Source organism: Macrotis lagotis, chromosome 3 (assembly GCF_037893015.1).
Source record: "Macrotis lagotis isolate mMagLag1 chromosome 3, bilby.v1.9.chrom.fasta, whole genome shotgun sequence".
Classification (NCBI taxonomy): domain Eukaryota; kingdom Metazoa; phylum Chordata; class Mammalia; order Peramelemorphia; family Peramelidae; genus Macrotis; species Macrotis lagotis.
The window spans coordinates 287,867,456-287,893,259 of NC_133660.1; the positions used below are offsets into that span (position 1 = coordinate 287,867,456).

Here is a 25,804-nt window from a genome sequence, read left to right on the forward strand (position 1 = left end):
ACTTTCGATCCAATGATGATCCACTTAAACCATCTGTGACTGTGACTATTTTTCATTTCATCAGTTATTGTTGTGATAGAAAAGAATATCACTATAAAGTCAGTTGTTTTAGTTGTTGTTCAGTTGTTTTAGTCATATCCCACTCTTGAATTTTTAAAAAATATTATTTAAGGCAGTGGGGTTAAGTGACTTTCCTAAGGTCACACAGCTAGACAATTATTAAGTGTCTGTTGTCGGATTTGAACTCAGGTCCTCCTAACTCCAGGTCCAGTTCTCTATCCATTGTGCTACCCCCATGTATTCCTTTCTTAGTGATCCCATTGGGAATTTTCTTGGCAAAGACACTGGAGGACTGGCTATTTCCTCCTCCAGCTCATTTTATAAATGAGGAAACTGAGGCAGACAGGGTAAAGTGACTTGCTTAGGATCTCATAGCTGGGAAGTATCTGAGGTTGAATTTGAACTCAGTTTTTCCTGGCTCTAGGTCTAAAGCTTTATCCACTGAGTCACCTTACTGTCCTAAAAATATGAACAGCATTTCTCTAGCACTTGACAGTTATGATCTCATTTGATCCTTATAACCACCCTGGGAGGGAGGTGCTATTATTACCCCCTATTTAAACAAGATGAGGCAGACAGAGACTGACTTGATGCAGGTCACACTGAGACTGATTGTGAACTTCAGTCCTGTACTCGTGAGAGGTTATCAGGCTTAATGTTCCAATGTTGTTCCCCTTCCTGGGATCGATATTTGTTTTTCCTCATCAATCTCATCATCTCTTCTCCCCCTGGTTTTCTGGTTGTGAGTCAGCTTTATATTGAATTCTATTTCAGTAACTACTTCCAAACCCATAGTCTAACTCAGGTGTTCTGGGGATGTATAACCTCTGGTATTTGAAAGGCTAGTTATAGCCAAAGAAGTCACTCGTCTTCTAGAAGGACTGCATCTAATGGAGTGCACCAGATCAGGGACCCTGCTGTTATTACTACTTCTAGGGGTGTACTGCCAGCACATCTATGCCTTTGAGATTCTTTCCTAGATTGTTTCCAGAGAAGCTACTCCAGGAACAAGTAATTGGGGACTGTTGACAGTTCTCATGCTGGGGTCTTTTCTTGGAGACCGTTAATTTTTTTAAAAATGATATCTTTATATTTATAGAATTGGTTTCCATTCTTTATTCAATGTATTTTATTTTATGCATTTCCAAAGCATTTGGAGAAAGAGTTCCCCAGGCTTCACCAGGTCACCAAAGGCGTAAGGACGCTAAAAGGGTTAACAATTCCTGCTCTAGGTTGTCTGACATTTCATGAGTATCAGGGCAAGGGCTACCCCATTTTAAAGAATCCCTTGTTAATCTGATTACTATTATGCTCTCCTTCCCCCTTGCCCCTCTCCTGAATGATGTCCTTTTGACACTTCTTGAATATGTGGTTGTTGATGTTGTGCAGGTATATATTTACAATCACAGATATACACACATATATATTTGTGTGTGCGTGTGTGTGTGTGTGTGTGTGTGTGTGTGTAATTGTATATGTATGTGTCAGTTGTAAATAATGGGAAAAGAAAGATCTTGAAGGAATGGAAAAAAGAATAGAGATTTCAGTATAGGATGTTCACAGCTTTACTCAAGTAATAATTCCTTGAGAATTAGATTGGATTAAATAGGGATCAAGGACTCCATAAGACAACAAGGAATACCAGAACAAAAGTGAAAGACTGAAACAAAAATCAGAAAATGCAAAGTATTTCTGATCCAGAACAACTGACTTGAATCATAGGTCAAGGTGAGGTAATTGAGTAATCATCAGATTACCTGAAATATAAAAAAATTAATATAAAAAATCAATTACCCCTAAACTAGATAACAATATTTCAAGATATGATGAGCGAAAAATTGCCCCTACCTATTAGAACCACAGAACAAAATGAAAATAGAAATGATATCCCAGTAATTTCCTGGAAGAAAACTCATAATGAAACTCTGAGGAATTCTCCCAAAATTCATGGTTTTCAAGTAAAAGCAAACAAAAGGAAGAGTTTAAGAACAAGAAACCATGGTTAGGCTCATAGAGTTTCATGAAGGGAGTAAATAAGTTAGAGGGCCTAGAAAAAAAAGTCTTATATTTGATGATCATAAGAGGCAAAAGAAAAAAGAAATAGAAATATACCAGGTAAGAGAGAAGAAGATAGTGGAATTTATCTTGAATACATCTTGGTAAGCAAGTCCTTAAAGTGGAGCACCCAATAAAGTGAACAAGTTGTAGCATGGGCCTGATCTTCATCTGAGCCAGACAAAAGAGGTTTGAACACACACACACACACACACACACACACACACACACACACACAAACACACACAGAGTCTAGTATAGACATACATTAAGATTAATAGAGAATCGAGAGGGAACAGGGAGAGGGGAATTTAAAAATCTAAGATCTTGGTAACTGCTCCATTACTTCCTGGCAAATAGAGGGAGAAGAAATGGAAACAGAAATTTTCTATTTTTGGAAGCAAAGATTACTGCAGACAGCACCTGCTCTTTGGAAAGAAAGCAAGGCCCATGTAGTCAAAACTATGTTTGTTTGTTTTTTTCAGTAATACTGTATGACTGTAAGAGTTGGGTTATAAGGAAACCAAGAACTAAAAAATGAACACTTGTATTGTGCTGGAGAAATCTTTTCAGAGTCTCTTGGTCAGCAAGGAGATCAAATCAACCAATAATTAAAGAAATTAATTCAGTCTATTCGCTGAAAGGTCACCCTGATCTTGGGAAAGGCAAAAGGAAAAGGGTATGGCAGAGGATGAGCTAGATAGATAGTGTCATGGAAGCAATGATCATGAATTTGGAAAAACTTGGAGAGGTAATGTAGGATAGAAAAGTGTAGTGCACTATGCCCTAGAATAATGCTAGCTTCCTGCCAAATCTGAGACTTCCATAAGCATCAGCAAGTTTAAACAAGTTCTAGAATAGTAACTGCTTCCAGGCCCAAAGAAGGGCTTTACCTACAGCTTTATATCTGGTCAAGCTGAACCACTGTGATACAGGGAAATTCATATTCACACCCAAGGCAAGTGGTTTAGCCCTCTTAAGTGAACACTGAAAAAAGAAACAAAACCAAAAAGGGGAAAAAAAACTAAGCAAAAACCAAAACAAAACAGAACTGTTTCAGACTGCAATGCATACTTTTATCCTCAAGAGGGAAATATATACTCTGCCTTCTAAATGTTTTAAAAAAAATTTAGTGCTTGCCAGGAAAAAATAGTAAAATTAGAATGGTTGATGATCTCGATCTGGACAAATCTAATGAATAAACAAGAAGGAAATCAAGGACTTGCATAAAATTGTAAAAAGTTCTGTGTGTGTGTGTGTGTGTGTGCACGTGTGTGTATATATACATAAAATAAATCTTTGGTAATTATTCTTAATCATATATGGTAATTTTATAAAAATTGGACATATATTAGGGCATAAATCCTTTTAAACAATTCAGAAAATCAGAAATATTAAGCATACCTTTTAGGGACTATAATACAGTAAAAATTATTATAGATCTTTAAAGAAATGATTATAAATTGGAGAGTAATAGCTTAATCCTAAAGAAGTTTTGGTCATGGAACAAATCAAAGAAACAACAAAATTTTTGTCACTGAAGTAGATAACATCCTAAAACTTTTGAGATATAACCGAATCAGTCTTTGGGGAAATTTTAAATACTTTGATCAACAAAAAAAATCAATCAAAAATACTTGATCAATAAAATGAATTGCATTTATAGCATCCCCCTTGCTCAACAAATTTTATTACAATAAGTAAATATCAAAATAGAAATTCTGATGTTAATTAAACTAAAATAAAAATAAAACAGCATTCAATTAATAAATAAAAGATGTTATAAAACTCCTAAATTAACTACACTATTAGCTATTTTGATTAAAAAATGATACATTAAAATGTAAAAGGTAAAATTACAAGAAATAAATGAGAAACAAAGGAAATTATTAGAACATATTTTTACATAATTATATATCAAAACAATGTAAATGAAATAAATGAACATTAAAGAGTTTAAAAGTTGAGATTAAGAGAACAATAAAGATTTTAAATAATCTAATCTCATAAAGAGAAGTTGAGTAAACAATAAATGCTGAAAGAGAAAAACCCTAGGACCAGATGGATTTACAATTGAATTATATCAATCATTTGAAAAACAATGAATTCAATGTTATATAATTGCTTTATGAAACCATAAATGAAGACCTATGTATAAAAATATTTATAGCAGCTCTTTTTGTAGAGGTAAAGAACTGGAAACTGAGGGATGCCCCTTAATTGGGGAATGACTGAGCAAATTATGATATAAGAATATGTTGGAGTACTATTGTTCTATAAGAATTCATAAACTGGGGACTTCAGAAAAGCCTGGAAAGACTTGCATGAACTGATAATGAGTGAAGTGAGCAAAATCAGGAGAATCAGCAACATTCTGTGATGATCAACTATGATGGATGCAGCTCTTCTTAGTAGTTCAGTGATTAAGGACAATTCTAAAAGACTTATGATGGAAAATGCCATTCATATCCTGGGAGTCTCAATGTGGAGCAAAACTTAACTGTTTTCACTTTTTAAAACTTGTTTTATACTTTTCTTCCCCTTTTCTTATAGTTTTTCCCCCTCTTTAGTTCTCATTCTTCTTTTACAACATGACCAGTAAGGAAATATGTTAGACATGAATAGTACATGTATAACCCATAAGAGATTACTCACTGTCATGGGGAGGGGGGAGTGAAAGGAGGGAGGTAGAAAAATATGGAACTCAAAAGCTCACAAAAAGATGAATGTTGAAAACTACCTTTTCATGTAATTGAATAAAATAAAATAAAATCACATTAAAAAAAGAAAATATAAAAAGAAGGGATCCTCTTAATTTACTTCTATAATACAAATATTATTCTGATACGGGCAGATATAAATCAAAGAAAGAAAAATATGTATCTCATATATATAAATAAAATATTACAACCTCAAATATTCTAGCAAATGTAGCAACATACACATGACTAAGTTAGATTTATAGTAGGAATGAATAATTGGTTTCAAAAGAAAATCTATGGAGAAGAATATTTATTTTTATTTTTTTATTTTTATTAAAGATATTATTTGAGTTTTACAATTTTCCCCCAATCTTGCTTCCCTCCCCCCACCCCCACCCCACAGATAGCACTCTGTCAGTCTTTACTTTGTTTCCATGTTGTACCTTGATCCAAATTGGGTGTGATGAGAGAGAAATCATATCCTTAAAGAGAACAGAATTCTCAGTGGTAACAAGATCAGACAATAAGATATCTGGGTTTTTTTTTTCCAAATTAAAGGGAATAGTCCTTGTACTTTGTTCAAACTCCACAGCTCCTTATCTGGATACAGATGGCACTCTCCTTTGCAGACAGCCCAAAATTGTTCCCAATTGTTGCACTGATGGAATGAGCAAGTCCTTCAAGGTTGAACATCACTCCCATGTTGCTGTTAGGGTGTACGGTGTTTTTCTGGTTCTGCTCATCTCACTCAGAATCAGTTCATGCAAATCCCTCCAGGTTTCCCATCCCTCCTGGTTTCTAATAGAACAATAGTGTTCCATGACATATATATACCACAGTTTGCTAAGCCATTCCCCAATTGAAGGACATTTATTGGATTTCCAATTCTTTGCCACCACAAACAGGGCTGCTATAAATATTTTTGTACAAGTAATATTTTTACCCTTTTTCCTCATCTCTTCAGGGTATAGACCCAGTAGTGGTATTGCTGAGTCAAAGGGTGTGCACATTTTTGTTGCCCTTTGGGCATAGTTCCAAATAGCTCTCCGGAGGGGTTGGATGAGTTTACAGCTCCACCAACAGTGTAATAGTGTCCCAGATTTCCCACATCCCTTCCAACAATGATCATTATCCTTCCTGATCATACTGGCCAATCTGAGAGGTGTGAGGTGGTACCTCAGAGAAGCTTTAATTTGCATTTCTCTAATAATTAATGATTTAGAGCATTTTTTCATATGGCTATGGATTGCTTTGATCTCCTCATCTGTAAATTGCCTTTGCATATCCTTTGACCATTTGTCAATTGGGGAATGGCTTTTTGTTTTAAAAATATGACTCAGTTCTCTGTATATTTTAGAAATGAGTCCTTTGTCAGAATCATTAGTTGTAAAGATTGTTTCCCAATTTACTACTTTTCTTTTGATCTTGATTACATTGGTTTTATCTGTGCAAAAGCTTTTTAATTTAATGTAATCGAAATCATCTAATTGGTTTTTAGTGATATTCTTCAACTCTTAGTCATAAACTGTTCCCCTTTCCATAGATCTGACAGGTAGACTAGTCCTTGATCTTCTAATTTGCCCAGGTTAATTGAAGAAGAGATTAAATATCTAAACAACCCTATCTCAGAAAAAGAAATTCAACAAGCCATTATTGAACTCCCTAAAAAAAAAATCTCCAGGGCCTGATGGATTCACAAGTGAGAAGAGTATTTTAATAACAATAAAATCATAGCAGAAAATTTTAAAATAAAATATAGTACTTATTTATTAAAAAAAACTATAAAGTTCAGGAATAAACGGACCTTTCCTTAATAAGCTAAACAATATCTAAAATGGAAAGGCAACATTATATGTAACAATGGGTCAGAGACATTGGGAGCATCTAAAGCTCTGGGTCCAGATGTGGAAAGTACAGGAACTCAAGGGCCCTTTGTGAAATTAAGGAAAACCATTCATCCCAAAGTCTACCTTGACCTTGTCAGGAAGCATTGATTTAAGATTGAAAGCTAGACAAGAGGATATAGGAAAGAAAACACTGGTTCTGTATACTAATAAGAGCTAGTATTTATCTAGCATTTGGATGGTTGCAAAACACTTTACATTTATATTTTATTCCCACAACAACCTTGGGAGCTAAATGTTAATATTATTTTACAGATGAAAATAAAATAAATATTTTATTTATAAAATCAGCTTCCATTTTATAGATGTAGTAACTAAGGCAGGGGTTAAGTTATTTACTCAAAGTCCCACAATTAGTAGCTGTATGAACCTGGCTGTGAATTCAGGTATTCTGAATCCCTTCACATGCTACTTAGAAGCTTAAAAATATTTATCAGAATTTAAAAAAAGGAACTTATCCAAAATTATTATAGATATAGAGATTCCACCCAAAGAAAGAACCAATAAATTCATAACGATTGCCAAGTGCAAAATGAAAGACAAAAGAATTTCCCATAAGTACAATATGAATACTTAGGAAAAAAATTAAACAAGAGATTAAAAATTAAAGAAAAAGTTTGGAGGAGAATTTAAAGGTGAATGAACAACTTAGTGGAGAAGGTGATAAACCTGATCAAAGTTACTGGTTCCCTGAAAACTGGAATAAATCAAATAAAAAGAAATGTCTACATGAGACAGTAAAGTTTAAATTATTCCTCCCTGATGTCTTGATGGTCTTGAGGAGAAGGTAAGACTGGTGACCTAGCACAACGCCCACTCACTCAAATTCAAGTCCCACGATTGTCATGGTATCATTCTCTTTGAGAATGAAGGGCAAATAGCAATAAAATGTGAGAATGGCAGAAGTGCAGAGCAACACTGGAAAGGTACCTGGATTTAGGTTGTTAAGTGCTATAAATACTAAAGGGAAACTTAATTTGATTGCATGATTCAGTTTTGTGCCTTATCATTATAAATACTTAATAAACATTGATTTTTAAATGGAAATTGCTTTCATGTCGATTATATTATTTGTACATTGTTCAGTAGACAATTATCTAGTAGATGATCATGCATGGAAAATTTCTGTTGAAGTCCTCTCAGGGTTAAAGAACTATTTATGTCAAGAAAAACCTTGCATTCCAAGGCAACCAGGACATCCTGCTTTTTTCAATAAGACTGTTTTTCTAACTGAAGAACAACATCATGACCATGAAAACTTTGTTATTACTATTTCCATTCCTAGTGAAAATAAGCTATATGAGGTCACTCCGACCAGGTCATCCCATCATCTGGTGTGAGACAAATTTTGAAAATATTACATTCCTTTCTTTGTGTCTCTTGCTGGGGTAGATTTCTGTGAATAGATTGTACTCCCCCCCCAAAAAACCTCAACCAATGGTTTGAAGTGGAGAAGAGGAAGAAAACTGTAGTTAGAAATTGTAAACCAAATTTCTTGTGTTTTCAGTGTGGCTTTCTGACTTGAGTGTGTGCTCACTCTCTCTCTCTCTCTCTTTCTCTCTCTCTCTCATAAACAAAAACTTTCTTTTTTCTCACATCCAATCTCTGAAAATTTTTTTTATTATATTTTTATCCCACACTATTTTGGTGCATTGGCTTTGAAGAATCACCTCCTTAAGACTCTCCTGGACCTAGACATGAGTAGACCATGCTGGATATTGTCAGCAGCTCATGTGCCCAGGCAGATTCTCTTGGGGAGTAGGGAGGAATCTGGAAGAGAGACTTAGTTTGAGCGAAATTGAAAATCGGAAGACCTCGGGAGGCAGAAACAACAAGGGAGACAGGCCATTGCCGGAGCTGACTCAAGGAAACAGTACCATCAGGTCATGAAAGTTTGTGCACACTAACCGGGGCAAGGTAGACCTGTGACTCTGGGACTTGGACAAGATTCAGTGAGCCCCTGGGTGACTTGGCAGCTCTGCCTTTCCTCCAGACAGCTTGGGTCTGTGAAGTTAGAGGCAGGGGAAATGCTTCAAAGTTTGTGGAGGGGTTCTGGAGACAACCTCCAAGCAGTTTAAGTCTGCAGGGGGTCTGGAGGGCTTGTCAAATTCAAGGTTAAGTGGCAATGAAACCTCGTTACCCTTGAAGTGCTGACTGAGACCTCTAGGGTATAGGCTTAGCAATTGGGATGAAGTACCAAAGTATCAAGGAAAAGTGTTGAAAATGATTAAATGCTGTTGACTTGCTTCCTCCCTGTAATTCTGAGCTACCAGAATGCTCCCCCCCCCCCCCCCCCCACACACACACACCTCTTGCCTGCTTGTAGTCCTGGATTTTATCTCTTGATTTTGGAGATAGTAGAAAAGAGGAATTAAGAAAAAAAAAAGGATTAATTAATAAAAAAAAAAAGAGAAAGGAAATTGTTTAATGAAACTTGATAAAGCAAGTGCTAAAAAGGGAATTTATTTAGAGTCAAAAGAAACAACATAGACAGTAAGTATTATCAATCATGTTATATAAAGAAATAAAAAAATGCTATTTTACATTGAGAATGCTTTAAGGAAGTAAATTCCAGGAAGAAAAGAGAGTCAGGTTCATTCTAAAGTATATAATTTGATTATTACAGAAAATAATAGGACAATTTAAGAACAGAGGATCCTTCCCCTCTGAAAAAATATAGTCCTGTTCTCTTATGAGTGAAGTTATTGGTTTATTTTAGCTGAAGAGGCGGGCAGGGGCTATTCTAATTAGGCTGTGGACTTTTGAGTGACTGCCTTTTCAAAAGTTATACCAGTTAAAATCAAGAAGTGTTAAATATTAAAAACTTTGAATGGAAAGGTGGAAAGGTGTATTATAATGTGGTCTATATAGTTGTGAAAATAAAGTTCTAAATAAGAACAGTATATATTAAAATAAAGAGCTAATGGAAAAAGAATAGTGGAACAGTAATGTTAAGGGAAAATGTAAGTAGTTCAGTCTGCGTAATGGGTTCTGAAAGAATTGGGAAGAGAATAAAAAGGATTTCAAGGGAAAATTAAAAGGCATATAGAGAAATATTGGGGTTTGTGAACCATTTGTGAAGTATGGAAATTGGGTAAAGCCTGAAGAAAAACTGTATGAGCAGGTTTGACTTTGTATAAGAAAAGTGATGGAGTTTGGGAGCTTTGAAAAGTGACTTAGAAATCAATGTAAGAAGAGAAAAAAGTATAGAGAGCTATAAGTTTAAATGGGGACATGTTTTTGAATGAGGTTGGGTAATTTGAAAATTGCATTAGACTGCCACTTTTGCAATATCTGGCAGTGAATTGATTGGAAAGTAATGAACCCCATAATATGAAAAATTTGATATGAAAGCAACTATTAGGTAAATGGTAATTTTTTAATTATAGTTTCTTCAATTAGATCATTCTTTAGTGGGTTAATATTCTATGCAAAATAATTTGAAAATACATATAACTGAATAAGGGGTTTGTAAGAATGTACAATTTTGATTATGATGTTGTAGTATTCCTAAATGTTCTGATATTAAGAAATTTTGATCAATAAAGATAAAAGCTCTTCTAAGGTAGAGCACTGATAAAGATAAAATGAATTTGCAAACTTTTCAGGTTTTGAAAAGAAAATAATTTAAGGTTATTTGGGATATGAGTTTTGGAATTTATAAGATTATTTAAGTATAAAGAAAATCTTGTAATCACATAAAAGGGATTTTAAAATTCTGTATATTTAAGGCAATGAGGTTAAGTAACCTGTTCAAGGTCACACAGCTAGGTAATCATTAAGTGTCTGAGGCCGGATTTGAACTGAGGTCCTTCTGACTCTAGGGCCAGTTCTCTATCCACTGTGCTACCTAGCTGAAGAACTTTGGCCAGTTGGGGACAGCATGGTAGAGTACAAAGAACACTGATCTTCAACTTGGAAGATCTGGGCTCACACACTGCCCCTTCAACTTATCAGCTATGCAGTGGAGCATTTGGTAATGCCTCTATAATTTTGGATTTACAAATCTGTTATATGGATAGAATTATTTCTGCACCATTAACCTCAAAAGGTTTTTGGAAAAAAAGTTTCTTGTTAAACCTACAAAAACTATATAGGTAAAAGCTCTTACTATCTGCCCTAGTTTTGCTCTTTGGAATCACACTGAATGAATCTAATCCCTCTTATAAACCCATCAATACACATCACTTACTCTCTAGGTCTCCTCTTTTCTAGGCTAAAATCCCTGGTTTCTTGGGACGCTGTTCATTCTCTGGAAGTATTCCAGCTCATTAACTCAGGCTTTGCAAAGGGAGAGCTCAAAGGTTGGAAGAATTGTCTTGATATGACCTGAGTAGGAGGGAGTGAAGAGAATTCTATTACCTTCTTGGCTTTGAGTGTGCTAATCAACAAGCCTTGATTAAGCACTTACTGTATGCAAGCCACACTGGGTCCAGGTGAAGATAAACCAATTGAGGTGGACTCTGGCAAAACTCCTACCAGCAGTGACAAAGACAGTTATCTGTCTCTGGGTATCTATTTTCTTACCCTTATAGAACTAGAAGGAGCCATCCTTGAATTCCTGTGGGATAATCTCCTCTTGCCATATAACCTGCAAAATTTCATTCAGTTTTTGTATGAGCAATGTATTCCTCTCCTTGTAGATCTCAGCTGGAATAGAATCACACCAGGTGCTTTGACTCTGGAGAGGAGGGTAATGGCATTCCAAACCTTGTCTTCAGTTGGAAATTTATCTAGAGAGCGATTGACTTCAGCCTGAGGCAAACAGTAAAATGCTTCAGCATTGATTGAGAGGGTATATTAGCATTCTATTGCAGTGACCTGTGGTGGGGTCCATGACTGGGGAGGCACCATAGTATCAGTCAGGAGTTGTCGTATATGAGCCTAATAGAGCTAGCACATGTCCACCCCTGTCAATGGGGCCAGAGTACTGACTGTCTCCTGCCTCCACTGATTGCAGAACCTTGCCTTATAGGATTCCGTTCATTTCTCCAGAATCATGTCTTTCTAACAAATCAATGTGGTTCCATCAGCATTGAGGAGCTGACATGCACCATACATCTTTGACCCATAAACAGCCTTCAGGACATCATAAAAGTGCTTTGGATGATTGCTCTCTGTGTAAAATCAAATTTCATCTTCCTTCTTACTGAGACAAGAATTCTATATCTCTCTAAACTTCACCTGTACTTTACTTTTGATGGAATTAAATGCTGCTTTCTTAGAGCTCCTGGTAAACTCCATTCTCATTTTTCATTTAGCAACTTCTGAATTTCCCCATGCCAGAAAACTGAATCACTTTCATTTGAATTGGCCTAGGAAGATTTTGAAGATTGCTTGACAGGATAAGGTACTGGACACTAAGTTCCATTCTTTTTTTTTGTTTGTTTGTTTTTTGCAAGACAGTGGGGTTAAGTGACTTGCCCAAGGTCACATAGCCAGGTAATTGTTAAGTGTTTGAGGTCAAATTTGAACTCAGGTCCTCCTGACTCCAGGGCCAGTGCTCTATCCACTGCACCATCTAACTGCTCCACTAAAGTCCATTCTTGAACTAAGTTGCCAAGCACCCGAACTCTACTGTAGAGAGAGCAACTCTGATGGACTTGCCTAAAAGACTATTTAATGGAGAACTCAATGAAAGTGCTTACCTGATGATCAGAAGAGGTGATATGATGACACTCTCAAGATCTTTTGAAAGAACTTTGGAATTGATTGTTTGACTTGGGAGATACCAGCACAACAAGTGCCCAGCATGGTGTGCCTGCATCAAAGAGGGCACTGTGCTCTGTGAATGAGCCAGAATGGAAGCAGCTCAAAAACAAAACCTGAAAAAACCAAATCTAAGAGCCCACTCCAGGTGTTCACATGGACCATTTGTTCCTGACCTGTGGTAGAGCATTCTGAGCTCATACTTGGTCTGATTGATCACAGTCGGACACACTGCAGATTGTCTCTTAACTTAGTGATATTATTCTTGGAGAATGAAGGACAATGTTCTGTGGTAGACATTAGGGATACAAAAAAGGACAAACATCAAACCAAAACAAAAAATTCCAGCTCTCCAGGGCAATCTCCTCTGTCTCCTCCCTACATGAAAGAACTCACATTCCTTCTCTTTTTATCTATCCAGTATAATATAGTGGGTTTTTTTTTCAAATGAACAGCTTTTTGGTATGTGTTCTCCATCATGTACTTATACGCTTTTTTGAGTTTAAGTATAGAACTTTTTTGTTTTTTTTTTAAATTCCTACATACAAAAATAGTTTTCAATATTCATTTTTTTTATTAAACTTTGAGGTCTACATTTTTCTCCCTTTTTCCCCCCTTGATGGCCAGTAATCTGATATTATAACTTGATTAAACATATTTCCATGTTAGGCATTAACATTTCCTATAAATTTCATTTTGTTCATCTTACCCTTGTTTCCCATGATTGCCCACCATAAGTCCCATTCTGCAGCCAAAATGGACTACATTATGTGCTTTCCATTGCTTTTCAGTCTGTGCCTAGAATTCTTCTGGTTCTCACTTCTTACAAATCCTGACTATCCTTCAAGGTCCAGTTCTAATGATACCTCTTAGAAACTTTACTTGATACTCCAGTCAGAAATGATCATTCTTCAGAGCTTTAAAAATGCTTTTAAAACTATTACTTATTACTCAATACCCCACTCCCCAGGTCTCTCTCCAATTTATAAATTCTCTGTACAAAGGAACTTTGTCTTCATTACTAAGGTACTGAAAGTTAGAGCTACCTGTGAATGAAATGCCTAGTGATTTTTCCTTTGTTGCAGATGTTAATTTTTTTTGAAGGAATTCTTTATTCCTATGCAGATTAAGTTAGGTAGTTTTGATCCTTTCCAACTCTTAGATTATGTGAATGTTCTTTGGGTCTTTCTGTGTATTTATCACAATGATTTTTGTATAATATTTTTTAAAAATGATTTATTTTGAATTTTTTCAATTTTCCCTCTAATCTTGCTTCCCTTCCCCCCTCCACAGAAGGCAGTGTTAGTCTTTACATTGTTTCCATGGTATACATTGATCCAAGTTGAATATGAGGAGAAATCTTATCCTTAAGGGAAAAAAATAAAGTATAAGAGATAGCAAAATTACATATGATAATGGTTTTTTAAAAATTAAATAGTCTTTGCTCTTTGTTTAAACTCCACAATTCTTTCTCTGGTCACAGATGGTATTCTCCATTGCAGATACCCCAAAATCGTGCCTGATAGTTGCTCTGATGGAATGAGCAAGTCTATTAAGGTTTATCATCACCCCCATGTTGCTGTTAGGGTGTACAGTGTTCTTCTGGTTCTGCTCCTCTAGCTCATCATTAGTTCAGGCAAATCCTTCAATGCTTTCTTGACTTCCCATCCCTCCTGGTTTCTAACAGAATAGTGTTCCATCACGTATATGTATAATATATTCTTAATGATTCTGAAAGAAAAAATGAGGGGAAAGCAAAAGGGGAAAAGGAGAAAGAAGCAAAAGACAGGGAAGGAAAGAGTAGGAAGAGGAGGAGTAAAGAAAGGAAAGAGAAGACTGTGGAAGTTGGAATAAAGGAGGTACAAAAAGTAGTAGAGAAAAATAGGAGAGAGGAAAGGGAGCAATAGAGGAAAGGAAAAAGAAAACAAAGGATAAAATGAGTAAAAGAAAAGGAATAGGGAACGAAAGGAGGAATTCAAAAGACTATAAGAAAGTCATAAAGTAGAGAAGGAAAAAAATGGGAGTTTTCATTGACCTATCCATCCATCCATCCATCCATCCATCCATCCATCCCTGAGCCCTTTCATGGCTTGTAAAAAAGCAATGAATTCTTGGGCCTTCTGACTTATAGGACCTTGGAAAAAGGAGGAAAAATGAGTCATTAGAGAAAGATTGGTATGTTTAGTATTTATCTGCAAGGATTATTGTTCATTGGTGTCTCTTTTTGACTCATTTGGGATTTTTTTTTTTTTTAGTAAAGACACTGGAGTGGCTTCTCATTCTCTTCTCCTGCTCATAATACAGATGAGGAAACTGAGATAAACAGGATTAAGTGATTTGCCTAAGGTCATACTATATTTGAAGCCAGGTTTGAACTAGATAAGTCTGACTCCAGGCCCAATACTCGATTCGTGCAGCCAAACAACTGCATCAAGAATTGAGTATTGGGGCAGCTAGGTGGATAAAGCACTGGCCTTGGAGTCAGGAGTACCTGGGTTCAAATCCGGTCTCGGACACTTAATAATTACCTACCTGTGTGGCCTTGGGCAAGCCACTTAACCCCATTTGCCTTGCAAAAACCTAAAAAAAAAAAGAATTGAGTATTGTAAAAGGGAGATTTCTTTAGTAAATAAAAGTCTCAATTAAAATTTGTTATGTTTTAGTTGGTTTTATTTTATTTTTAATGGGGACCAAAGTTGTTGTTTTGCTTTCTATTCAAGTCTTAGAATCCTAGTATAGTATACGATAGCATGGTTTACTGGACTTGATTGCATTGGTCTGAGTGGGTGCAGGGGAATTGGAAACAGTTTTTGATGTTTCCATTAATATTATGGGATCTGCATGGGTTCTCCTTCCTCTTTGGAAGGCTTTTTAGCTTTTATAGATTTTCCTTTTTTGGAGGCCAAAGATGGTGGTATACATTTATTCACTGAACTTGGACAAGGGGAAAAGGGCACTTGCATGGGTTCTCTTTGATGGTCTGTGAAATAAGAGGGACCTTGAATGTTAAAGAATTTATGCGCATCTTTTGAACAATATTGACATGGAGCATAGGTTTGTGTAGATTTGCTTGGTGGACTATGTCCTGGGAAAGGGAGAATGTCAAAGTATTCTTTCAGTGAGTATTCTCTAGAAGCTTGATCTAATTCTCTCATTGAATGGGACTCTGAGGAAAGGGAATTGTTTATGGATTCATCTGGTAAAAGCTTTGAGAAAGGGAGAATTTCTATGAATTCTTTTGTAGTACTGGGGGGAGGGGAAGAAAGAACACCAGTGAATTCTTTTGATGAAACTGAGCCTGACAAAGGAAGAGCATCAGTGATATTTTGCAGGTCACTTTGGCCAGGGGAAAGAGGAGTGCCCACAGATTCTTCTGATGAATCTGGACCAGATAAAGGAATTACATCTATGAAATTTTTTGGAGAACTTTGAGTAGAGCAAAGGGGACTTCGCATGGATTTCTCTGATGAACTAGCACCAAGAGTGGTAGAAACTTCCATGGATTCTCTTTGGATGATTGGATTAGTGGAGAAGAGAACTATTAACTCTCCTTGTGAACTTGGGATAGAAGCAGCAGAAACTCTAATGAATTCTTTCTGGGAGTTACTACTGGAGGGAGGGAAACCCATGGACTCTCTCTGTGAAATTTGGCTGTAAGAATCAGTACATTGAATAGATTCCCTTTGTAAGCTGTTGTTGGAGGGAGGGAGATCCATGAACCCTTTCTGTGGAATTTGTCTAGAAGAATCAGTAACCTGAGTGATCTCTCTTTGGGAGCTAATTCTGGAGGGTGAGAGATCCATGAACTCTCTCTCTGAACCTAAGCTGTAAGCTGCAGAAACTTGAATGAATTGCTTCTGAGAGCTGATGCTGGACTGAGGGAGATCCATGAGCTCACTCTGTGAAATTGGGCTGGAAGAATCATTAATTTGAATGTTTTCTATCTGAGAGCTGATGCTGGAAGAAAGGAGATCCATTGATTCTTTCTGTGCCCTTATACTCTTGAAGTCTGCAACTTGAATTGATTCTCTCTGGGAGCTCATTCTGGAGAGTGAAAGACTCACATATTCTCTCTGTGAAATTGGACTGTGAGATACAGGAACTTGAATCAATTCTCTGTGGGTGCTGATGCTAATGGGAAGATCACCCATAGAGGCTCTCTGTGAACTTTGATTATAAGAGACAGGGATTTGAATAAGTTCTCTCTCAGAGTTGGTACTGCTGGGAGGAAGGGTTAGAGACTCTCTCAGTGTGCTTGTTGTTTTAGAAAGGAGAAAATGAATCAGTTCTGTCTCTGAGCTTATGCTGGGAAGAGCATCATCAAGTGACTCTCTTTGTGAACTTGGACTTGGAGAAATAGGAATTTGAGTGGATTCTTTCTGGGAGTTGATATGAGAAGAGGGGAGACCCATAGATTCTTTCTGTAAACTGTGAATTGAAGAATCAGGAAATTCAATTGATTCTCTTTGGGAACCAGTATTGGATGGAGACCAACCTAGAGAATCTCTTAGCAAACTTGGGGAATTATCAACAAGGACATGAATCAGTTCTCTCTGGGAATTGATGCTGAAGGGAGGGAGATCCATGGATTGACTCTGTGAACATGGATTGGACAAATAAAAGACTTGATCCAATTCTCTCTGGAAGCTGATACCAGTGGGAGGACTCACTATTGATTCTCTCAAAGAACTTGACCTCGAAGTAGCTGAAGTTTGAATGGATTCTCTCTGAGCGATGTTGGATGGAGAGAAATCCATGTATTCTCTTTGTGAACTTTGGCTAGGAGAAGTGATCAAGGATGGGTGAACTTGTATGAGTTCTGTCCTGAAATTTAGGCCCATGTGTGATAGAGCTTCCATGAGATCATTCACTGAATGTTGACTGACTGTAGCAGAAATTTTGTTCTCTTCAGATTTTTTCACTGATGTCAAGTCAGAAATTGGAATGGACAGTAAAGATTTTTTTGTAGAATAAGGGAGAGAAGCTTCTAAGGATTTTCTTATTGAACTTGGTCCTGAGAAAATAGGAAATTCCGAGGATTCTCTCTGTAAATTTGGGGCTGATGAAACTGTGTCTTGTATGGATTCTCTCTCTGATCTTAACATTGAGGAAACATAAACTTCCATTGATTGTTTTGCTATACTTGGTTGTAAAGAAGGAGGAAACTGCAAAGATCCTAAATTTATGTTTGGAACATAGGAAGGTTGTCTAGTTTCTCCTGGTAAACTTGGGCTAAAAGAATTGGCTGTCTCACTCTCTGCATACTCTGTTGGCAATCTCAAGCCAGATGAAGGAAGCACTTCTGTAGTTCTCAAAGAGCTTGAAGGAGAAGAGAGAGGAAGATCTATAGATTGTCTTAATGTAGTTGCCCCAGAGAAAATGGGAAAATCTAAGGATTCTGTCTTGGAGTTTGAATCAAAGAAAGCTGGGCCTTGTATAAATTCTTTCTGTGAACCTAAAACAGAGAACTCAGGAAATTCTATAGATTGTTTCTCCACATTGGACTCTGAAAAAGGAAGAACGTGTGTGTATTTAGAAATTAAATTTGGACTGAAGGGAAGAGAAGGTTTTTTGGATTTTGGTGACCTTGGACTGGCAGAATGAACACTTTCACTATCTGTATATTTTAGTGGTGACTTTAAACCTAATGAAGAAAGAATGTGTTTAGAACCTTTTGAGGACCTTGAAGTGGAAAGAGGGGACACTGCTAACAATTCTCTTATTGAGCTCGGTCCAGAGAATACAGGAAATTCAAAGGATTCTGTCAGTGAAGTTGGGTCAGAGAAATCTGGACCTTGTATCGATTCTCTCCGTGAACTTGGCATGGAAGCTGCAGGTATTTTCATGGATTGTTTTGACACATTTGATCCTGAGAAAGAATGAAATTGAAAGGTTTTACTCAATAATATGGGACTGGAGGTAGGGGAAACTTGTTTGGATTCACTTGGTGAACTTGGGCTAGCAGAATAGACACTTTCAGTCTCATAATATTCTATTGGAGGCCTCAATACAGGGGAAAGAGTGGCATCTGTAGGTCCTCTCAATGAACTTGAAGTGGAAAGAGGAGGAATTTCTAAAGAGTCTCTTTTAAAACTTAGTCCAGCAAAAATGGGAGATTCAAAGGATTCTCTCAGTGAATTTGGCATAGAGAAAGCAAAACTTTGTATTGCTTCTCTTCTTGAATGTGAGATAGAAGCAGGTACTTCTGTGGATTGTTTTGACACATTTGGTCCAGAGAAAGAAGGAAAATGCAAGGTTTTACCTGGGGAATGGACAGTCTCGCTTTTTGAATATTCTATTGGTGACTTTTGGCCAGAAGAAGAAGAAAGATTGTCTGCAGAATCTTTCAAGAAAGTTGAAGTGGAAAGAGGGGGAATGTCCATTGATTCTCTTACTGCAGTTGGTCCAGAAATTAGAAAATCAAAGGATTTGCTCAGTGAGTTTAGGGCAAAGAAAGCGGGTCCTTGTATAGATTCTCGCCTTGAACTTGAGATGGAATGAGACACTTCCATAGTTTGTTTTGGTACACCTGTTCCTGAAAAAGGAGAAAATGGTAATGATTGACTTGATAATCTAGGACTGATAGTATAGGAAGGATGTGCAGATTCTCTTAGGAAACTTGGGGAAGAAAATACGGTCACATTTTCTTCAAATTCTATTGATTTTACAGCAGAGGATGGAAGAACTGCTATAGCTCCTTTTGATGAGCTAAAAGTAGAGGTACAGAGGGCTTCTATGGATTCTTTCATAAAATTAGAGGAAGATAATGAAGGGCCTTGTATGGATTCCCTCTGTGAACTTGTCGGAGAAGCAGCAAGACCTTCTATGGACTGTTTAGATATATCTGATCCTATGAAAGGAGGAAATAACAATTTACTTGGTAATCCAAGGCTGGCAGCAGGAGGAGGTTGTTCAGATTCTTTTGGTGGACTTGGGCTGGTACAAGAGGCAATTTCACTTTCTTTGAATTCTATTGATGACCTTATACCAGAGGAAGGAAGAATTTCTGTTGCTTCTTCTGGAAAACTTGAAATGAAAAGAGGGGGCGCAGCTACAGATTCCCTTATTGAACTTGAAATAGGAAAAATGGGAAAATCAAAGGATTCTGTTTGTGAGCTTGAGATCAAAAGAGGAAGAATGTCTATGGATTGTTTTTGTTCAACTGATTCTGGGAAAATGTAAAATTCTACAGATCTTTTCAGTAATCTAGAGCTGGTGACAGGAGAGGATTGCCCAGAATCTCTTGATGAATTTGGGCTGGGAAAATGAATAATCTCACTATCTGAATATTTGACTGGGGACCTTAAGCCAAAGGAAGGAAGGAAGTCTGTGGATCTTCTTAATGGATGTGGAATGGAAAGGGATGAATCTTCTAAAGATTCCCTTGTTGAACCTGACCTGGAGTTAATGGAAAATTCAAAGGATTCTTTCAGAGAATTTGTGAAAGAGAAAGTTTGACTTTGTATTGATTCTCTCTGTGAGCTTGACACAGAAGGAGGAGGATCATCTATTGCTTGTTTCAGAACACCTGGTCCTGAGAAAAGAGATAGCATGGATTTTTTTAGTAATCTTGGACTGACAATAGGAGAAGGTAGTGTAAATGCCCTTGGTGAACTTGGACTGGGAAAATGAGCATTTCTATTCTCTTCATTTTCTGTCAATGACTTTAGACCAGAAGAAGTAGGAACATGTGTTGATATTCTTGAAGAACTGCAGGTGTAGAGAGAAAGAACTGCTAAGGATTCTCTTCTTGTTGAACTTGACTCAGAGAGAGCAAAAAATTCAAAGGATTCCCTTAGTGAATTTGAACCAGATAAAGCAGAATCTTGTATTGATTCTTTATGTGAAATTGGCATAGGAAAATCAGGATCTTCCATGGAGTGTTGGGATGTACTTGGTCTAAAGAAATAAGGATGTGTTAAAGCCTTACTCAGTAATCTGGGACTAGCAACAGGGGAAGGTTGTGCTGATTCCCTTGGTGAACTGGGATTGGCTGATTGAGTGCTATCTCTTTTTGTAAATTCTACTGGCGACCATAAGCCAAATGATTGAAAATTTTCGAAGGTTCCTTTGGAAGAAGTCGATGTGGAAAGAAGAGGAATTTCCAAGGATTCTCCTGGTGAACTTGGCTCAGAGTTAATAGGAAAGACAAAAGATTCTTGCAATGAATTTGGTTCAGTGAAATCTAAACCTTGTATGGTCCCTCTTCTTGAAGTTGCCACAGACAAAGCCCTTGGCCCTGAGAAAGAGGGAATTTTTATAGGCTTATTCAGTGACAAAAGGTTGGATGGAGGAGAATGTGCACTGGCAGACCAAGCATTCTCATTCTCTGCCAATTCAATTGGAGACTTTAAGCCAGATGATGGAAGATCAGATATATCTCCTGTTGAAGAAGTTGAAGTGGAAAGAGGAAATGTTAAGGATTCTCTTGTAGTGCTTGGTCCAGAGATAATAGAAAAGTTGAAAGATTTTTTCAGTGAATTTGTTCCAGAGAAATCAAAGCCTTGTATAGATTCTCTCTTTGAGATTGACACAGAAGATTGTGCAGATCCCTTTGGTGATCTTGGACTGGAGGAACAAGCATGCTCGTTCCCTACATATTCTATTGGTGATTTTAGGCCAGAAGTAGGAACATGTGCTGATATTCTTGAAGAACTGCAGGTGTAGAGAGAAGAAACTGCTAAGGATTCTCTTCTTGTTGAACTTGACTCAGAGAGAGTAAAAAATTCAAAGGATTCCCTTAGTGAATTTGGACCAGATAAAGTAGGATCTTGTATTGATTCTTTATTTGAAGTTGACACAGAAAAATCAGGATCTTCCATGGAGTTCTGGGACGTGCTTGGTCCAGAGAAATAAGGATATGTAAAAGCCTTACTAAGTAATCTAGAACTGGCAGCAGGGGAAAGTTGTGCTGATTCTCTTGGTGAATTAAGGCTGACTGATAGAGTGCTATCATTTTTTGCAAATTCTACTGGAGAATGTAAGCCAGATAATTGAAGACCTTCGAAGCTTCCTTTGGAAGAAATTAATGTGGAAAGAAGAGGTACTTCCAAGGATTCTCTTGCGCTATTTTGCCTAGAGATAATAGAAAAGTCAAAGGATTCTTGCAATGAATGTGGTTCAGAGAAATATTGACCTTGAATTGACTCTTTCCTTGAACTTGTTACAGAGAAAAGGCTTGGATCAGAAAAAGAAAGAATCTGTATTGCTTTATTCAATGGCATTAGGCTAGTAGGAAGGAAACCTTTTTTGAATTCCCTTGATGAACTTGCAGTAATAGACTGGGCACTCTTATTTTCTGCCAGTTCAACTGGAGACTTTAAGCCAGATGGTAGAAGACTTTCTGTAGTCCCTTTGGAAGAAATTAAAGTGGAAAACTCTGAAACTTTGGAGGATTCCATTGGTGAAATTGGCTCAGAGATAATAGGAAAGGCAAAATGTTCTTGCAGTGAAATTGGTTTAGAGAAATACAGGCCTTGTATGGTCCCTTTTCTTGAAGTTTCCAAAGACAAAACCCTTTGACCTGAGAAAGGAATTTGTCTAGCCATATTCAGTGGTATAAGACTAGATGGAGGAGAGCCTGATTTGGATTCTCTGGCTGAATGTGAACTGGCAGGACAAACATTCTCATTTTCTGCCAATTTGACTGGAGGCTTTAAGTCAGATAATAGAAGACCAGGTTCTACTCCTGTTGAAAAACCTGAAATGAAAAGAAGAAGAAATTTTAAGGATTCTCTTCTGGTACTTACTTGATCCAGAGATAATAGAAAAATTAAAAGATTCTTGTTCTCTCTGTGAACTTAACACAAAAGATGAGGGATCATCTACTTCTTGTTTTATAACACCTGGTCCTGAGAAAAGAGATGGAATAGGCTTTTCTAGTAATCTAGGGCTAGCAATGGGAGGAGGTTGTGTGAATCTCTTGTTGTGCTTGGACTGGGGGAATGAGCATGCTCACTCCCTTCATATTCTATTGATGACTTTAGGCCAGAAGAAGTGGGAATATGTATTGATATTTTTGAAGAACTGGAGGTATAGAGAGAAGGAACTGCTAAGAATTCTCTTGTTGAACTTGGCCCAGAAATAACAGAAAATTCCAAGGATTTTTGTAATGATTTTGATACAGAGATATGTGGATCTTCTGTTGATCATTTCCATGAGCTTATCACAGAAAAATACCTCGTGCCTGAGAAAGAACAACATTGATGGTAGCGTGAAGGCAACATTTCCCAGGAACTCCTTCTCCCCCAAACTCCCAAAGCCAACAAATTATGACTCTAGCCAAAATTTAGAGGGGTAGAACCCACAGAAAGACTGAGTGATACATTTTCCCAGTTCAAGATAACTTAGAAGTTCCACGGGAAAGGTGTGTTTCATCAGGATCAGGGGTTGGAAAAAAGCCTTGGCCTCAGCTCAGTCCAGCCCAACACAGCCCAGAGATTACTGACAACAGCTTGAAGGGGCAGGGAGAGAACTCTGCTCCACCAGAGTGAGTGTGGAGTGAGGAGCACTGGCCACAGACTTTGCAGCGAGAATCTGGAGAAAGCAGCCTGTACCCCCAGAGACAGTAAAGGGGTCAGGAAAGACTGCAGAAATTTCTCTGTTCTCCCTTGGGGTAGGACTCTGCTGTTAGCCTACACTCAGATACCTGTTGCAGTTTGGCTTTCCATACTAAGTAACCAAACAGGATCCCTCCTTATAGCTCTAGGGCAGAGGGAAGTGAGGTGGTCATCTACATATCAAAGCACAGGCAAGAGAGCATAAGACCTTGGAGGTATGAAGGTCCCAGTGGGGTGTCTCCAACCCCCCCCCCCCCCCCAAAGCCTTGAAATGCTGTCTTGGGCTGAGGAAATGAATAAACAACATAAAAAGAAGAATCTGACAATAGAGAATAACTTTAGTCCCATGGAAGATCAAAACACATTCTCAGATGGTGACAAAATCTAAGCTTCCCTATCTAAAACCTCCAAGAAAAATAGAAAATGGGCTCAGACCATGGATGAACTCAAAAAAGACTTTGAAAAGCAATTAAGGGAGATGGAGGAAAAATTGGGAGGAAAAATGAGAGCAATGCATAAAATCATGAGAACCAAATTAACAGCTTGGTGAAAGATATACAAAAAATACTGAAGAAAATAATATGTTAAAAACCAGTTTAGGCCTAATGGAAAAAGCAAAATAAAAGGTAAATGAGAAGAATGCACTAAAGAGCGGAATTGGCCAGTTGCAAAAGGAGATTAAAAAAAGCTCTCTGAAGGAAATAACTCCTTCAAATGCAGAATGGAACTAAAGGAAGCTGATGACTTTGCAAAAAATCAGGAAGAAATAAAACTCTTCCAAAAAAGCCAAAATTTAGAAGAAAATGTGAAATATCTCATTAGGAAAAAAAACAACCAACCTTGAAAACAGATCCAGAAGAAATAATTTAAAAATTATTGGGCTATCTGAAATCCACGATCAGGAAAAGAGTCTAAATTGACCTGAGATCCTAGAAGCAGAGGGTAAACTAGAAACCGAGAGAATTCACCAGTCACCTCCTGAAAGAAAACCTTCCAGGAATATTATAAACAAATTCCAAAACTCCCAAAACAAAGAGAAAATTCTAAGAGCTGCTAGAAACAAACAATTCAACTACTGAGGCTCCATAGTCAGGATTACACAGGATCTAGCAGCATCTACATTACGGGCTTGTAGGGATTGGAATATGATATTCCAGAACGCAAAAGATCTTGGTTTACAACTGAAAATCAACTTCCCAACAAAAATGAACATCCTCTTTCAGGGGAAAAGATGGACTTTCATTGAAACAGGGGACTTTCAAACTTTCCTATTGAAATGATCAGAGTTGAACAGAAAGTTTGATCTCATGAACCATAGAGGGGGTGGATGAGAAGGACTAACTAGGAGGAACTTAATAATAGTGAACTGTCTGTATTCCTGCATGGGAAGAAGATATTGATAACTCATATGAACTTTCTCATTTATAAGAACTGTTAGAAGGAGCATATATAGACAGGACATAGGAAGGAGAGGAATATAATGGCATATTATAGTAAAAAGATGGAGGCAATGGGTGATAAAGGAAAGTACTGGGAGGAAGGGAAAGGAGATGAAGAAGTAGTTAAGAAATTTCACATAGGGGTAGCTAGGTGGCATAGTGGATAAAGCACCGGCCTTGGAGTCATGAGTACCTGGGTTCAAATCCAGTCTCAGACACTTAATAATTACCTAGCTGTGTGGTCTTGGGCAAACCACTTAACCCCATTTGCCTTGCAAAAAAAGAACAACCTTAAAAAAAGAAATTTCACATAAGAGTCAAGAAAAAGCTTTTACAATGGTGTGAAAAGGGGGAAGACAAAGGGAAATAAGTGAGCCTTCATTCTCATCAGAATTGGCTCAGAGAGGAAATAACATACACACTTAATAGGATGAGGAAATCTATCTTACCCTAGAGAAAAATGAGAAGAATGGGATGGGATAAGGGGGAATGCAGGGAGCAAAGGGGGGAATAGGTGATAGAAGAAAGGGAAGATTGAGGGAGAGGGTACTTAGATACAACACACTTTTGGATAGGGCCAGGATGAAAGGGGAGAGAGAGAATAGAATAAATGAGAGTGGGGAGGAATAAAGTGTAGGTACAGCTTATAATAGCAACTGTGGGAAAAATATTGAAGCAACTTCTCTGGTGGACTTATGATAAAGAAAGCAACTCACCCCAGAGACAGAGACATTGGAATCTGAACACAGACTCAAGTTCATTTTCTCTCTCTCTCTCTCTCTCTCTCTCTCTCTCTCTCTCTCTTCTTGAGGTTTCTCATTTTCTGGGGGGGGGTTCATGTTTACTCTTATGTTTACTCTTATAACACATTCAATTTTGATCAATGTATAGCATGGAAATAATGTAAAGACTCTCAGACAGCCTTCTGTGGGGGGCGGAGGGAAGGGAGGGTGGGGGAAAAATTGTAAAATCCACAACCTTCCAAAAATGATAGGTGGATACTACTATTGTATATATTTGGAAAACAAATAAAATGTTTATAAAAAAGAAAAAAAGAAAGATCATTGTATGGCTTTCCTCAGTAAAGTTTTTTCATAAGTAACTGAAGCTTGTTTGGATTCTGACTGTGAACTTTGGATGGCAGACTGGTCATTCTCAGTTTCTACATATTCTTTTGCAGACTTTGCACCAGATAACTGAAGAGCTTTCTCAGATTATTTTGTAGAAGGTGAAATGAAAAGAGGAGGAACTTGTAATGATTCTCTTCTTGTATTTGGCATAGGGAAAATAGAAAGATCCATATATTCTCCTGTTAATTTTTATTCATAGGGATCTGGGTTTTGTATGGTCTCTCTCTGGAAAGATTCCAGAAATAA

General features: G+C 37.3%; 1 protein-coding gene and 1 long non-coding RNA gene across 3 annotated transcripts in view; one reads left to right on the top strand and one right to left on the bottom strand.

Annotated features, from left to right (window-relative positions):
* LOC141518969 (uncharacterized) overlaps positions 1-25,804 on the top strand; it is a 205,366-nt gene that overhangs the window by 90,089 nt on the left and 89,473 nt on the right. The window lies entirely within an intron of this gene.
* Positions 15,072-25,804, bottom strand: part of LOC141518965 (membrane-spanning 4-domains subfamily A member 14-like) — a 53,694-nt gene continuing 42,961 nt past the window's right edge. For both annotated transcript variants that reach the window (XM_074231387.1, XM_074231386.1), the window contains one exon: positions 15,072-22,130. In XM_074231387.1, coding sequence (XP_074087488.1) covers positions 15,259-21,978 — 6,720 coding nt within the window. In that variant the 5' untranslated portion in view covers positions 21,979-22,130 and the 3' untranslated portion in view covers positions 15,072-15,258. The remainder of the gene's footprint in view (positions 22,131-25,804) is intronic.